The 15,226-nt window shown below is 40.9% G+C and overlaps 2 protein-coding genes across 2 annotated transcripts; one reads left to right on the forward strand and one right to left on the reverse strand.

The window, feature by feature from the left end:
- Positions 1 to 8,310: 8,310 nt before the first annotated feature.
- Positions 8,311 to 9,546, forward strand: LOC131022921 (protein FAR1-RELATED SEQUENCE 5-like). Its single transcript, XM_057952462.1, has one exon. The coding sequence runs from the start codon at positions 8,311 to 8,313 to the stop codon at positions 9,544 to 9,546; it is 1,236 nt and encodes a 411-aa protein (XP_057808445.1).
- A 397-nt stretch (positions 9,547 to 9,943) lies between these two features.
- On the reverse strand, positions 9,944 to 10,522 carry LOC131022922 (secreted RxLR effector protein 161-like). Its single transcript, XM_057952463.1, has one exon. It carries the CDS (start codon positions 10,520 to 10,522, stop codon positions 9,944 to 9,946), a length of 579 nt encoding a protein of 192 aa, XP_057808446.1.
- Between the last annotated feature and the right edge of the window lie 4,704 nt (positions 10,523 to 15,226).

Raw genomic sequence — 15,226 nt, forward strand, 5'->3', positions numbered from 1 at the left:
AAGAAGCAGCTCCAAAGTTTTCTCGGAGTTGTCAATTTTGCAGGGATGTTTATCAAAAACCTTGTAGAACATAGAAAAGTCTTCAGTCCACTACTGAAGAAAGATGTTCCATTCATATGGAAGGAGGAGCATCGAGAAGGTATGAAAAAGTTGAAGGAGATTTGCAAAAATCTCCCAAAACTTTCAATACCACAAGACGAGGATGACCTGGTCCTCTACACCGACGCGAGTGATTCCTGGTGGGCAGCCGTGCTTACAAAGATCACCCCTTATGGAGAAGAACCATGCAGATACTGTAGCGGTCTCTTTTCCGACAATGAAGCTGTGCGATGGCACATCAACGAAAAGGAGTTCTATGCAGTTAGAAAGGCGTTCAAAAAATGGCCGCTATTCTTACTTGCGAAGAAATTCGTTTTGAAAGTTGATAACACTAATGTTAAAGCTTTCTTAACCAAGAAAATAGAATCTAAGCCTGAAAAGGCTAGATTACTTAGATGGCAAGCTGAGTGCCAATATTATGATTTTAATATTGTCATTTTGAAATTTGATGAAAATGTTCTTGCAGATTTCTTAACGAGGGATAGAGCCAACTGAGGTTGACACCATCATGGAAAACCAGAGGCAGCTCCTGGACAACCTGGAGATGCTACAACAAGAATGGCAAGAGTGTTTACTCCATGCCAAACAAGCGGGAAGGATACAATCGGATGATGAATCCAAAGTGTCTAACCGTATACGAGAATGTCTCAAAAGGATCATGGCTCCCATGATCGAAGCAGGCATTACCGTACAGGCCGGATTACCTGTAGCAGGGGATTCAAATACCCCTAGCACAAGTTCTGAGGCTAAGGTGTCAAAGCCGGATCCTCAAGAAAAAGATGTTGCTAAGGCTTCACCGCCCGAACCAACATGTCAACCCTCCACCTCTGGGGTAAAAGAGGGAAAGATCAGTCTTAGGCCATTGACGGGAAAATCTAAGATTGATATTAACATTATTGAAATTTCTCCTGTTTGGCAGATGTACCAATCCAGGTGGGAGAAACTTAATACCAGAAAGGGACTTAATCCGAACTATTGCCGGGTTGATGTTAGAGGAAAATATCCTCGTGTATGGATGACCACTGAAGCCAATCCTCAGGAGGTCAAGGAGTGGTATGAATTCGGGGCGCTAGCCTCAGTTTATACTATTTTGCCAGCATTCAGCGAAATCAAGGGTCTACCAAGGTGGATCCAAGAAACGGTTTATGATGCTTGGTCGAACAATCCGTCTCTAAACAGAGGAGACGTCCTGGAGTTATATTTTCTCAGTGCAGCTCCAGAACCAACAGGCAAAGGGAATCATGAAGCTTTTCATTTCATTAAGCTTCGGAGACCCGACACGGAGGCTTTAAACAGAATTAAAGCACCAGATCACCAGATCTCCATCGTCACCACTTTTACGGAGGATCAAATCTCCATAAGACGTGCATGGGGACTATGGGTCTGTCTCATGGAGATGGACAAAGTAAAGTACCAATTCAAGTTCTCTCATAATGCAGGACTTGGATCTTTCTTGTTAAATTCTATGACAGGAAAAACCACAAGCTTCGCAGAGAAGGCCTTCGAAGAAAAAAGGCAGACTCTCTGGCGCAACAAGGTGGAGGGAAGCAAAGAAACCCGTCACAAGTTCTGTAACATGGCCCATCTAGGCCATTGGATAGATCACATCTGCGCGGAGTGTCCCACGCAGAAGGAACCAGAGTTTCGAAAAGGTTTTTTTCCAAAGCCTAACAAGAAGAAATTCCGGTCCGACGAGTATGAGGAGCACAAGACTCCACAGGGACGAGCACTGCGGGCACCAAAAAAGTAAAGGGCCGACAAAGAAAAGAGAGTCATGTGACTCAGGACAGGAGGACCACCCACTAAAAAGAAAACGACGAAAGTGGGTGGATAATAATGCAGACCAACTACCCACTGACTGAGGTGGGTAATTCTACAGGAGTTCCACTCATCAAAAGAAAACAAAGGATGGTGGAAAAGTTGCAGGCCCCTCACAGCATTATCAGCGGAATAATGAAGTATGGGACCAAGAAAGCACCACTCACCGAAAGCAGAAAACAAAGCTGAGTGGAGGAAAAAGTAGCTGGACCTCACCAACCATTATCACAAAAAGATAAAGGAAGGTTCAACCCCATGTGAAGGCACTAACTAGTGTCGGCAATGATGGCCGACAAAAGAAGGTGGCTGTCACCATCCAAGTTAGCTGGCCACGAAGAAGGAATCCAAGGCCAACTACCGAGCAATTATAGATGGTATCAAACCTCTATATAAACCCGAGCTCTGGAGAGAAGAAATCATCGAAAATTCACAACCATTTCACACAACACACTCTCTCTCTAGAAAACTATCTTTGTAATTTTTTAATTTTCTGTTTCCAAAGTTTTTCCTTTTTAGTTTTGAGTTCTTTTAATTTTATGTATACAAGTATTAGCTACTAATGAGTAGCTAAACAAGTTTGTCTCCTCCCTAATGGAGAATTTTATGAAATAAATTAAGTATTTTATAATTCCTCTATAAACGTTTTGTTTTTGTTCAACTTTCCGGTTTAGTAGAAAATTTTCTTTCATTTTCCAATAAAGTATTATACATCGGCACTTAGTGAAGGAGGAAGGTTGCAACCATCCCTTGCGATCGCGTGGTTGGATGGAGCCTTAGGGGCAGACGGTCCGTAAAACGCAACAAGCACTGACTCCTGAAGAAGACCAGTCGACTAAAGGTATAATATTGGTTTATGTTAAGATTATTTTTGAAGTGTTACGGAAGCATGTTGGGCCTGATAAGTCTTCATCGACTATTTCCAATTTGAACATGGAATTGTATTATGATGAATATGTAGAGGATTTGTTAAAGGGTAGTTTTGTCATTAATTATGAGTTGGATATGGTTGATATATGTTTTATGAAAGTGGGTATTTTTGATAGATAAGTTATGGAGGTGGGTATTTTAAATTTTGATCCATTTTGATTTGCCTATTATATCCCTCATATATATACTTAATGTAAGGTCAATTGTGTAATTTAATATATTATACATATAATATATCTATAAATATATTATGGTTTAGTATCCATTAGGACTCTTCATCATATAAGTTACTATTTTATTATTTTATGAGTTCAATAACATTATACTTTTAAAATATTAATCAATAATTGGTTGAAAAAATACATTAAAATGATAAATATTGCTACAAAATAAAATAAAATATAAATTTATATAAAAATTTATTCATTAAAATAATTCTTTTTTACGTGCGAACGCACGTAATCTCTACTAGTTACAATAAAATGGAGAGACAGGAGTGAGACACAGTACATTATAAATGATCTCATCTAATTATAAAACCAAACCAAAACGGGTCCTGACAAGAGTGGACCCTGATAGAACGCGCGCGCGGTATCAAAATATTTTGTGTATGCCCTAGACGGACAGTACACGCTCCTATTGCTTGCAACCAAAGAATAGTCTTAGCAGCAAGTATAGGGTCGATCCCACGGAGAGTGAGGAACTACTTTACTCTTCGGGTGCACAAATTGAGTTGTCACGGTCTCAACCTGTTTATCTGCACAATTAAATTTAAACAAAGATCAAATATAACAAGGGGTAAGGTTTACGGTTAGGTCATAACTGTTGTCAATATTTATTTCGGTCATAGGCATACTGATGATCCGTCCATGATCCATATAACCTCAAGGCGTGGCCCAAAGACATTGGGGCGTTTCGAGAGATCATACTTCACACTTAGGATGGTTGAGTCCATTGTGATCACTTGGTCCGAAGGTCACACATTCCCCGGTCACAAGGCAGTGCTTCACTCCTCCTTAGATAGTAGTCATACCCGTTACTCACCAAGTATGACCCTTACCAACCTTCTCTCCCGAGGTCCCCAACTCCACACTTTGAGTGACACATGCCTCCTGGACACAACCATTTCCGGCTTTGTCAGCCGACCAGTCATAGACATGCTACGGCACCGAGATTGCTTTCCTCGTTTGATAATCATAGCTTTATGCCTCGTCACAGTTGATGGATAGTCTCTAGAGAAGCCCAAGACTGAGGAAGGACAGTGTATCCCATCAATCCTTTCCTCACCTTCCGGATCTACAACGCCTTTTGTTGACGCTGCTCAGCTACTCGGTCATGGGTATACCGGTTGTCACGCCCTGGTATGCCCTGGCCTTTGCTTAACACGAACAGCATTTTACCGAACGAAGATCACCCGTTAGGCCCCTACTGTCCATGGTTTGGCACAGATCCGTCTGGAACCACGAGACTCAACCGAAAGAACAAATGCCTCACGAATGTTTACATATTGACAACAATTATTTCCACCCCTTAAACCTCACCAAGGGAACTACTCACACATAATGGAAAACATAAATGCAAAATAAAATGAACACATGAATGAAAGTAAATTTGAAATACTTAATATAAAAATACCTAAGGCAACAACTTTGGCTTTGTTCGTCTCAACGGAATTGAAATACGAAAAACAACTAAATCGTTTGGTGCGAAAAATGTAAAAGAACTAAAATAAATTATTTCTTGGTGAACTAACTAAAATCTAAGTCTAGAAGAGCACTAAAAATACTATGTAAGTAATGAAAAACTCGTGGATCACTCTCCTCTAAAACTGCCCTCTGCCAGCCACACATGCTGAAGTTTATATAGCAATTCGGTAAACCCTAGCCGGCAGACCAAATCTGGAAGATTATTTCCATCCATATTTAGCTTGATCCTTGATTTGATTTGATAGATAATGGATATCCAGCGGATTTGGGGTTGACTCCACATTATTCTAGATCCTTCCATTGCTAGAATTCGCCAGAATCTTCCGGACAATCTCCTCCACACGTCTTTCCATATATAGCTCCAGCTGCTGACTGCTGTTGACGGGAATGGTCATACTAGCTGCTTTCTTCGGTTGGCCTCATACCAGGTGGTACACTTCGAACGTTCCCGCGCCTCGAATGGTTCTGAGGGGTACTTCGTCGAGCTCTCTTCCTGGTTCATATATAGCTCATCTGTGCTGACTGCGACTGCTGTTATGGCCTTACCAACTGCTTCCTTCGGTTAGCCTCACACCAGGTGGTACACTTCGGAGATTCCCGCGCCTCGAATGGTTCTGAGGGGTACTTCGCCGAGCTCTCTTCCTGGTAAGTTTCACTTCTGGAAGTTTGGATAGTTTTATTCCGGTAATGCCCATTCTGACCACATTTCGTGCATATGCCCTTGACCGAGCCTTCTTCCTCCTGAATACTTGTTTTCTCCCCTAGAGGACTCAAACAAAACAAAAGAAAGAGAAAAATAGGGCCAAATGGGCCAAAAGTCGATGACGCATCAGACCCAAACCCCAGCGCACCGGGTGTTTGTAAAAGATCCATCGAGCCACCCCATGCAAAAAACAGAAACACAACATATATAGCCCACCAGCGGGAAAGGCCATTAGAAGAAAGAACCTCTCTAAACAACTATGTGTGATTCATAATATTAAAAAACAATACTGGGTGAGAGATGGGGATGAACATGCATCAACCTCTGCTGTAGTGACGCACTATTAGCTCTAATGTGGTGCCTTTCTGAGGCATATTGTCCAATAAGTTCGTCATCGTCTTCGTCTTCTATCTTTGATTTTTTTTTCTTGAGATAAATGCCTAGCATGATGAGGAACGCTATAAGATTGAGACTACACAAAGTTGTCAAAACCCATCCAGACGACTTTTGTTCAACGTGTACTGAAACCAGTTGTTGCTGTCTCCCGCCTCACTCACTTTCCCAACAACATAAACCGACAGCGTGCCGCATAGGAACCCCAAACCACTCACCCCCTCCACGATACAATCCGCGTACCTCTTCATCGATGCACAAACGACGCAAGTCCGTATTCAGAAAACAATTCCACGACGGCCACAAATCCGATCTGGAAATACAGCCACGCGGCGCTCATGGTGGCAGGTCTAGTAGATTATGCCTTCTAAGCACGTGAACCCTTCGTCTCTCTACCGCAGCCGCCACTGCGCAGCATAACACAGAATATATAGTTGCGAGCACACCACTTGGGATAGCTCCATATTTCCCCAAGAATACTTTTATGGGGGCTATGCTTGACATCAGACTATACTTTGCCAAGGAGGAGCAGCTGAAGAGGAGGCTCCCACTTTCCGATCCTGGAGTTCATATGACTCGCTTGTTCTATGAAGTAAGTGTTTCCGATTGAGGCTACGATGCCCAACATTATGAAGCTGCTCATGAGTGGAACCATACGGATCAGAATCTTGACGAATTCGACTTGTGAAACTGAGCATACTCTCCATGATTTCTCCTTCACCGTCCCGTCTCCACTTCTATCTATTATGGCCGCCTTATGCAGGATCCTCGGAGTCAAGGGTATTTTGGACTAAAATTGTAAAAAATAGCTATAATTTATGTTTTTAAGATGGATGACCAAAAATTGAGTGCATATTCTCTTTTTAATATTGGTATAGATTCATCAATCAATATATATAGGTGAAAACTGTGCATAATTACCAGTAGGAGAGAGTGATTGAAATTCCTGGCCATCTACCTTGTGAAGCTGCGTGTCATCATCTTCGGAAAATGATTGGGATCTCTTGAAAGCAGCTGCTACAAACACTCTGAAAAAATCAGTAATGGGGTTGCTGCCCACTGGTTTTTGTTTGGGTTTGTCGTAGGTCCAGATACCCAGCAAGTAGAAGAGGGTTGCAGAAGTGGTAATGCGATAATCACAGTTATTGGGTTTGTCGTAGGTCCAGATACCCACTTTTTAACGTATGGAAATGCGATAATCACAGTTATTGGCGTAAAAAAGAATCCGAGTACCAATATAAGTACCCACCAAATTGGTGGTGTCCATTTCTTCTTGATCGTCTTATTTTTGTTATTGTTGGTCTGATCATCAATGAATGGCTCAGTGGAAGCAAAGCGAGCAGCCCTTCCTAAAGCTATCAAGGCCAACCCGATGATGAAGAGAAGCTTTTCGGTATGGGCAACACATTCAGTCTCTTCCTTGCCTTGGCATCTGCCTCCTCATACTATATCACCAAATATTGGCGCTGTTGCCACTCGGATGAGATCCAGTGTACCCAAAATTGTGTCCCACTCCATGTCCCACAAGTAAAACTACGTAGTTTTGATTGTAACTTAAAATTAAAAATTATACTACTGCATATGAAATCTCGGCTCAGCTTCACGGCTTGGAGAATCTTCTCCATTCATGGATAGATATGCTTCAACCGTATGAGAAGGAAAATTTCCGAATTTCCGGAAAAAATCATCAAGCCATGGAAATTAGATATCATTTCTCTTCCCAATTCATTCGTTCTCCTACTCATATCCAAAGTTTGGGTCTGAATCTGGTTTTAATCTCTTTCTGCAACTCTTTTCTCTCGCCATTCATTTTTGCGGCACGCCGAAGGAGACGACAATCAAAATCACGCCGGTGAGTTGTGATGTTTTTATTATTTGAGAACATATTTTCGAATTTTTATTTCAGAACATTGATTGTAATTAGTCAATTACAGTGGGAAGAACCTAATTCGAATTATCGGTGAAGAATGACGATAACATTGTAATGGATTGGTATCTGTGGGTTTCTTGATGTTATAGATGGGGTTGTTATTAGTATGTGATGTTTGGGTGAGTATAGCTGTATAAGAAGTTGCACTTTGTTGGAAATTGTTCTTGGATACATGCTTGTGTAATCTAGAATATCAGAGGCTATGCTCGTTTTAGTATTACTATGAGAAATTTATTTGTGGTCTTTCAAAGAAAAGGAGGGAATGCACATTTGATTGAAACAATTCTGAAATTTATTGCACGACTGTGATGGAGTGCTTTTTCTAAGTTGGTTGCTCTTTTGACATTTTGTCTAAAAAAACTTCATACAAGTTACAACTATGAGTTACTTACGAGAATCATTCGACATTTAATTCTTTTAGCTTGTTTTATTTATTTTGAAATGTGAATCCAACTACCTACAGCTTAACATAATTTTTAGCTTTATATAGTACTTCACAGTGGTATATACCAGCTTATGCATTAAAAATTGGTGTTTCTATTTGAGTATTATATCTATCTGTTTAGTTTACCTTAGACTGTGGTCTCCCGAGTTTTTGTTTTCCTTTATGGTTTGGGCTACTGTGAGAGCTGAATATTCATATGCAAGCATATATATTGTGATCCTTTTACAATGTTCTGCATGTCATAATTTTTTGTTACATTATTTTTTTTGAAGGCGAAAGAAATAGTACCATGGAAAGCGGATCAGTATCTTGCCGTCGCTTGAGTTTTGAAGATGTTAATGAAAAACATATTCAACATGTCAATGATAAGATTGATGATCAGAACAACAATCAGTTGGCGATTGCTACAAGTATGTTCAATGTGGAAGATATTTCGAAAATTGGGATGAGCTTTGACACTGAACAAGAAGCTTATGACTTTTATTTAAAGTATTCAAAACGTGTGGGTTTTGGTATAAGAAAGAGCAAGAGCCATAATGACAAATTTGGTCAATTAGTGGACATAATTTTTTGTTGCAGTGCTCAAGGGAAAAGGATGAATGAGAAGCATGATATTGGTGTGAAGAAGATTTGTCCAGAGACTAGATTTGATTGTCAAGCTAAAATGAAAGTTAGCAGTCGTGAAACTGGAAAGTTTCGTGTGGTTCAGTTTGTTGAAGACCATAATCATTATCTTTCAAGTCCGAATAAAACACATCTACATAGATGTCATAGAAAGATTGCTCCTTCTGCAGCTCTACAAATTCAAATGGCAAATGATGTTGGCATTGCACCTAAAGCTTCTCATGATCTTATGGTGAGACAAGTAGGAGGGAGAGAGAATTTGGGCTTCATTCCTCAAGATTATAGAAACTATTTGCGATCCAAAAGAACAAGAGATACAAGAATAGGGGATACAGGAGGAGTATTAGAATATTTGCAGAAGATGCAATTTGATGATTCAAATTTTTTCTATGCCATTCAAGTTGATGAAGATGACTTGATAACAAATATTTTTTGGTTTGATGCAAAGATGAGAGCAGATTACTCAAATTTCGGCGATGTCATTTGTTTTGATACAACCTACAGGAAAAATAATGAAGGTCGTCCCATTGGATTATTTGTAGGTGTAAATCATCACAAACAATCTGTGATTTTTGGAGTTGCACTATTATATGATGAAACAGCTTTGACATTTGAGTGGTTGTTTGAGACATTTACTAGAGCTATGCGTGAGAAAAGACCGATAACCATTTTTACATATCAAGATGCAGCAATGGCTAAGGCGTTAGCTTCTATATGGCCTGAAACTCATCATCGTTTATGCCTTTGGCACATTTTTCAAAATGCTGCAATTCATTTGAGTAGTGTCTTTTCTCAGTTCAAAGACTTCGCCAAAGACTTTGGAGCATGTGTTTATGATTTCGAAGAAGAAGATGAGTTTATTGCAGCATGGGACCGAATTGTTGGAGTACAAAAAGAATAAGTGGAGAGATTAATAAATATTGGAGGAATGGATTTCTTTAAATTTTGGGTACTATGTGGACGTGTGTGCGCGTGTGTATATGTTGGAGAAAAACTTATGAAAGCAAATTTGCTTATTTTTTCTACACCTCCCAACATTACAAATGCACATATATATACTTGTATAAGGTCGGTTAAGTCACCGACTTAATTAGGAGCTAGAATAGTCTACTTAATTAGGTGCTAGAATAGTCTAGGATTACACTTTTCTAGATTATTCTTAATCTAATTAATTCATATTTCGCACATGCACTAATATTGCTTTTATTTTTCTAGTTTGTTCTTTTTAATTCTAGATACTTCTTATACAAATTAATATTTTCTAAAATCAAGTTTATTTTATATTTCAACATCCCCCCTTAAACTTGATTTATCATTCGGAGCAAATTTCTGAACTTGGCGAAGTCCTCGAACTTGAGCGGCTTGGTAAAAATGTCGGCAACTTGATCCTGTGATTTTACATACTCCACTTGAACCTCCTTCTTTGCAATGCATTCTCTGATATAGTGGAAGCGAGTGTCTATGTGCTTGCTTCGATTATGAAAAACCGGATTCTTTGAGAGCGCGATTGCCGACTTGTTATCCACACAAATAGTTGTTGGCTCCTTTTGTGGCCATCCAAGCTCTTCCAGTAAACTCCGTAGCCAAACTGCATGGCAAACACTGGATGTAGCAGCCACATATTCAGCTTCACACGTTGATAGCGTGACTATGGGTTGCTTCTTGGACATCCAGGTGAAAGCAGTGTCTCCCATAAAAAACACGAACCCGCTCGTACTCTTGCGGCCATCATTATCTCCAGCCCAATCGCTATCACTATAGCCAACAAGCTTATAATCATGAGTATTTGAATAGAATAGGCCGTAGTTGAGCGTACCTTTGAGGTAGCGAAGAATTCTCTTTGCCGCCTTAAAATGCGTAGTGGTTGGATTCTCCATATAGCGACTCACGAGTCATGTCGCATAAAAAATGTCCGGCCTTGTGCAAGTTAAGTACCGTAAACTTCCAACCAAGCTCTTGAACAATGTCGGGTCCACCTTTTCTCCTCCATCATTCTTGGATAATTTTATCCCGCATTCCACTGGCGTGTTGATTGCTTTGCAGTCCTCCATCTTGAACTTCTTGAGAATTTCCTTGGCCTATCCTTCTTGTGTGATGAAGATCCCATCTTCGAGTTGCTTGACTTCCACGCCGAGGTAGTACGCCATCAGCCCAATGTCTGTCATCTCAAACTCCTTTGACATGGCCTTCTTGAACTCCTCAATCATCTTTGGATTATTTCCTGTGAAAATCAAATCATCTACATACAAGCACACAATTAAGACATCTCCTCCATTGACTTTCACGTAGAGAGCATGCTCGTGAGGGCATTTGGTGAAATCATTCTCCTCCAAGTACTTATCGATCCTGCTATTCCATGCCCTTGGTGCTTGCTTTAATCCGTATAGGGCCTTCTTTAACTTCAAGACTTTATCTTCTTGCCCTTTTACCTCGTAGCCCATTGGCTGCTTGATATAGACTTCTTTGTCTATATACCCATTCAAGAAGGCTGACTTAACATCCATTTGATAAATCTTCCACCTATTTTAGGCTGCAAGAGAGAGTATTAGTCTAATAGTTTCTAAGCGAGCGACTGGAGCAAATACCTCATCATAATCGATTCCAGCTCTTTGACTATATCCTTTCACGACAAGCCTCGCTTTATATCTTTCCACTTCACCCTTGGAATTCTTCTTAACTTTATACACCCACTTGACTCCAATGGCCTTGTGCCCTTTTGGTAGTGTCACGAGCTCCCATGTATCATTCTTCTTTATGGCTTTGATCTCTTCATCCATCGCGACTCACCAATTTTCACTAGCTGCTGATTCTTCAAAGCTAACAGGCTCACAATCAGCAAATAGGCAAAATAAGGTAAGATCTTCTAACCTTTGAGTTTCCTCATATATCTCGCCCAAACTCCTTGCTCGTGGTGTGGCTCTTTCATTTAAGAAAGATGGTGGCGAGTCTTCAGTGACTGGCACTGGTGAAGCTGGTGGAGTCACTGGCTCTTGTTGGACTTCTCCAACTTGCTCTTCTGCTCTTTGTTCTTCTAACTGTGGGATGTAGGTGAAGTCACCGCTGGAGCTGAAATCCCAGGCTCCTTCTTCGTCGAACTCCACGTCTCGACTTATCACTGTTTTCTTGGTATTTGGATTATATAACTTATAACCTTTAGAGTTAGAGTCGTACCCGATAAAGATGAATGCTTCACTTTTATCGTTGAGCTTCTTCCTTCTCTCATCTGGTACATGCACGTAGGTTTTGCTCCCAAATACCTTTAGGTGGGAAATTCCAGGCTTTCTCCCGCTCCGGGCTTCTTGTGGAGTCATTCCCCACACGCTCCTTATCGGCGATCGGTTGGACAGGTACACTGCGCATGCCACTGCTTCTGCCCAGAACTCCTTAGGCAAATTTTTCGTCTTTAGCATGCTCCTTGCCATCTCCATGATTGTTCTGTTTTTTCTTTCCGCCACTCCGTTCTATTGGGGGGATCTCGGAACTGTCAGGGGCCGCCGAATTCCATTTACTTCGCAAAATTCTAGAAACTCCTTTGATGTGAATTCTCCGCCTCGATCGGACCTCAGGGCCTTGATTTGTCGTCCGCTCTCCTTCTCGACGGTAGCTTTGAATTTCTTGAATGCATCAAATACTTCTGACTTCTGCTTCAAGAAATATACCCACGTTTTTCTAGAAAAATCATCAATGAATAGCAGGAAATAATTATTTTTACCGAGGGAGCTTGGATTTATTGGCACACACACGTCAGCATGAATCAACTCCAGTGGCTTTTGAGCTCTTGAGCTTGACTCCTTTGGGAATGGCTTTCTGAACTGCTTCCCGAGTAGACAACCTTCGCAGAGTTGATCGGGATGCTTGATGGATGGTAAACCTCTCACCATCTCTTTCTTTGATAACAACTCCAAACCACCAAAGTTCAAGTGCCCAAACCGAAGATGCCACAACCAAGACTTATCTTGGTAACACGCTGTCACACCCCAATTCTTGAAGGAATAAACTATAATCGAGGTGCGACTAAAATCATAGAAATAAACAAGGGGAGAACCTTGTGAAATTCAGATAATAGGATAAAAGGTTGGGCAACGCCCTTTGAATGAAGAAAGATAGAAATCAAGTGATACTAATCAATCAACAACATTCTAAACTTCAGGATCACAAGTTTGGTTTCATGCTTCTGATAACCAACGTTAAATAACATAGAGCTAGAAGTTGAGAGTCTACACTCGATAAGAAACATAATTCAAAATTTAACATAAAGGTCTTAAGATAGAGAAACATAAGACAAATAAGAGCTAATGCAACAGCGGAAGACAAAATACGGAGTTGAACCCTAGCCTCAGCTCTGCCCCGTCAGCACCGACCAATCAACCTGAAAACATTTGAAAGTAATTTTGGGCTAAGTACTAATGTACTTAGTGGGCTAACATTTTTATAAACATTTCATAATCATAAGAGCAGTTTATCCAATTATACTTGACATGACTTAGAAGGTTTTAAATTGAAATAACTTCTAAGCATGTTAAAACATTTTATTATATTGCGCGCAATTGTCACACTCCCTTTCCGTTACTCGCTGTGATCCCGGACCTTTTAGCCACCGACGGATCCATTACTCCTGCTTTACTTGAACTGAGGGCGTAACCCAGTCAAGTTCCCATTTGGGACCCAATGCTCCGGAACACATCCCGTCGAGCACCCTTATAACGCCTCATACATGATTAGTGCCCGATGGAGATCACCCCACCAGGTCAGCTAATAGGTGTACACAATTCTCAAATAACGTGTTAGGTCAAGAGAGAACCTCGATCGATTCATTGTTGCGAGCCTTAAACAGAGCAGAGTGCACAAAATATTTTATCGGATAAACAGTTTTCATTTCATTGAAACATTTAAGCTCAATAGCTAAACCATACATTTGGAAAATAAGCCCACCTGGATAGGCAAAGCCTGAAGATCATACACATATAAACCTGTCTTGGAAAAGTAGCGCTAATCCTCCTGGTCATCACAAAGCCTACAAGAAATTCTATTCTTAATAGGTCTCGTGAAGCTAACTTAATATCTTAGGGAAAATACTTAACATTCTATAATTCGTCACGCCGGGTTTCAAAATTTAATGAATAAATACTTGAAAACTAAATTCTTGAGTTAAGGACACCAACAATATCCTTACTCGATTTTCTTAAATAATTGGAATTATAAATAAAACCAATTAAATCATAAATACTTTTATTGCAAAATATAATGCAATTTCATGTCATGCTTAGCATATAATAAGTAATTTACTTAAAATATGCACATAATTATTATGAAAATTATCCTTTAAATAAATTAATCAAACTAATAATAGTTCAATTAATTAAAAATAAGAAAGCCCAATTTAATAAAACAATAATAGGGCCCATCTTTTAAATGAATGAATTAAGGCCCAGCACAATTATTAAAACTAAGGGCCCAACTGAATTAAATAAACAAAACTCGGCCCAATTAAAGAGCCCAACTGAAAATTAAAACAATGCAAAAATCGGCCCAACCCAAAGAAAAGCAAAGCCCAACCTTTAAAATTTTCGGCCCATATTCTCAAGCCCAACCCTACACTCCACCCTTCTTCTCCTTCCTCATTCACGCGCACACACACATATCAGTTCTTTTTCTCTCTCAATATTCGACTGCAAGTCCCTCTCTCTCTCTCACGGTTCCTCACCAAATCCGCCACACACACCACGCTGATCTCTTTCTCACGAGCTGCGCCGCCACGGAATTCGCCGGAGGAGCAGCGGCGATAAGCCGCGCCACCCTCGGCTCTCCCTTCACCCCCTTTTTCTCGCGTGGTCAGACACGCAACACACACAAGCACAAACGGCGGTGCACACAGGCCCCGGCCGCCATCTCCCTCCGGCGAACCGACAGCGGTAAGCCGCCGTGCCGTTTCAGAACCCAGACCCCAAAGTCCAGATCGAAAATTCACCCCTCCCCTCTTCTCCTTCGGCTACCGCGACCAGCCACCAGGTGCCGCCGATTCCCAGCCCTCAAGCTCTCTCACCGTGGCCGGGCGACAGCAGCTCCACTGCCGTGCCGTGGCCTCCCTCGGAACTCTCTCTCTCGGCTCACTAGACTGCCCGACCCGACGCCTCACATCTCTGTCTCCGGCAGACAACAACAACGCCGCCCCTGTTCTAGGTCCGGCAGCCGCGGTCAGTGGCTCCACGCCACCACCATCAGTTTTCCCGACTCAACGTAGCAAGTTCAGAAATAAAGAATAAAAATTCAAGCTTTGTGGTTCTACTTCTTTTTCTCAATCCGGCGTGAATCATCTTAAATCTAAGTTTAAAATAAATTCTAAATTTAGCTAGGAAAAAGCGGGGTGTTACATCCCTCCCTCCTTATAAAAATTTCGTCCTCGAAATTGCATATCTGGGTAATCTAGTTTGGGATACTAGACTTCACTATCAGTGCGGCTACATAGCTTGATGCTTATCACATTTTCTAATCGTGAGAATGCTACGTCTCATGTCTCGAGAACTGTTGACAAATGAACTCATTCTAATCATACTATGCTTATCGTGATCAAAGAAGATCTT

The sequence above is a fragment of the Salvia miltiorrhiza genome, chromosome 4 (assembly GCF_028751815.1).
Source record: "Salvia miltiorrhiza cultivar Shanhuang (shh) chromosome 4, IMPLAD_Smil_shh, whole genome shotgun sequence".
NCBI lineage: Eukaryota > Viridiplantae > Streptophyta > Magnoliopsida > Lamiales > Lamiaceae > Salvia > Salvia miltiorrhiza.

Excerpts from the sequence above, each read along its gene's own strand:
- LOC131022922 (XM_057952463.1), bottom strand. The coding sequence starts at position 10,522 with ATGGAGAATCCAACCACTACGCATTTTAAGGCGGCAAAGAGAATTCTT.
- LOC131022921 (XM_057952462.1), top strand. The coding sequence starts at position 8,311 with ATGGAAAGCGGATCAGTATCTTGCCGTCGCTTGAGTTTTGAAGATGTT.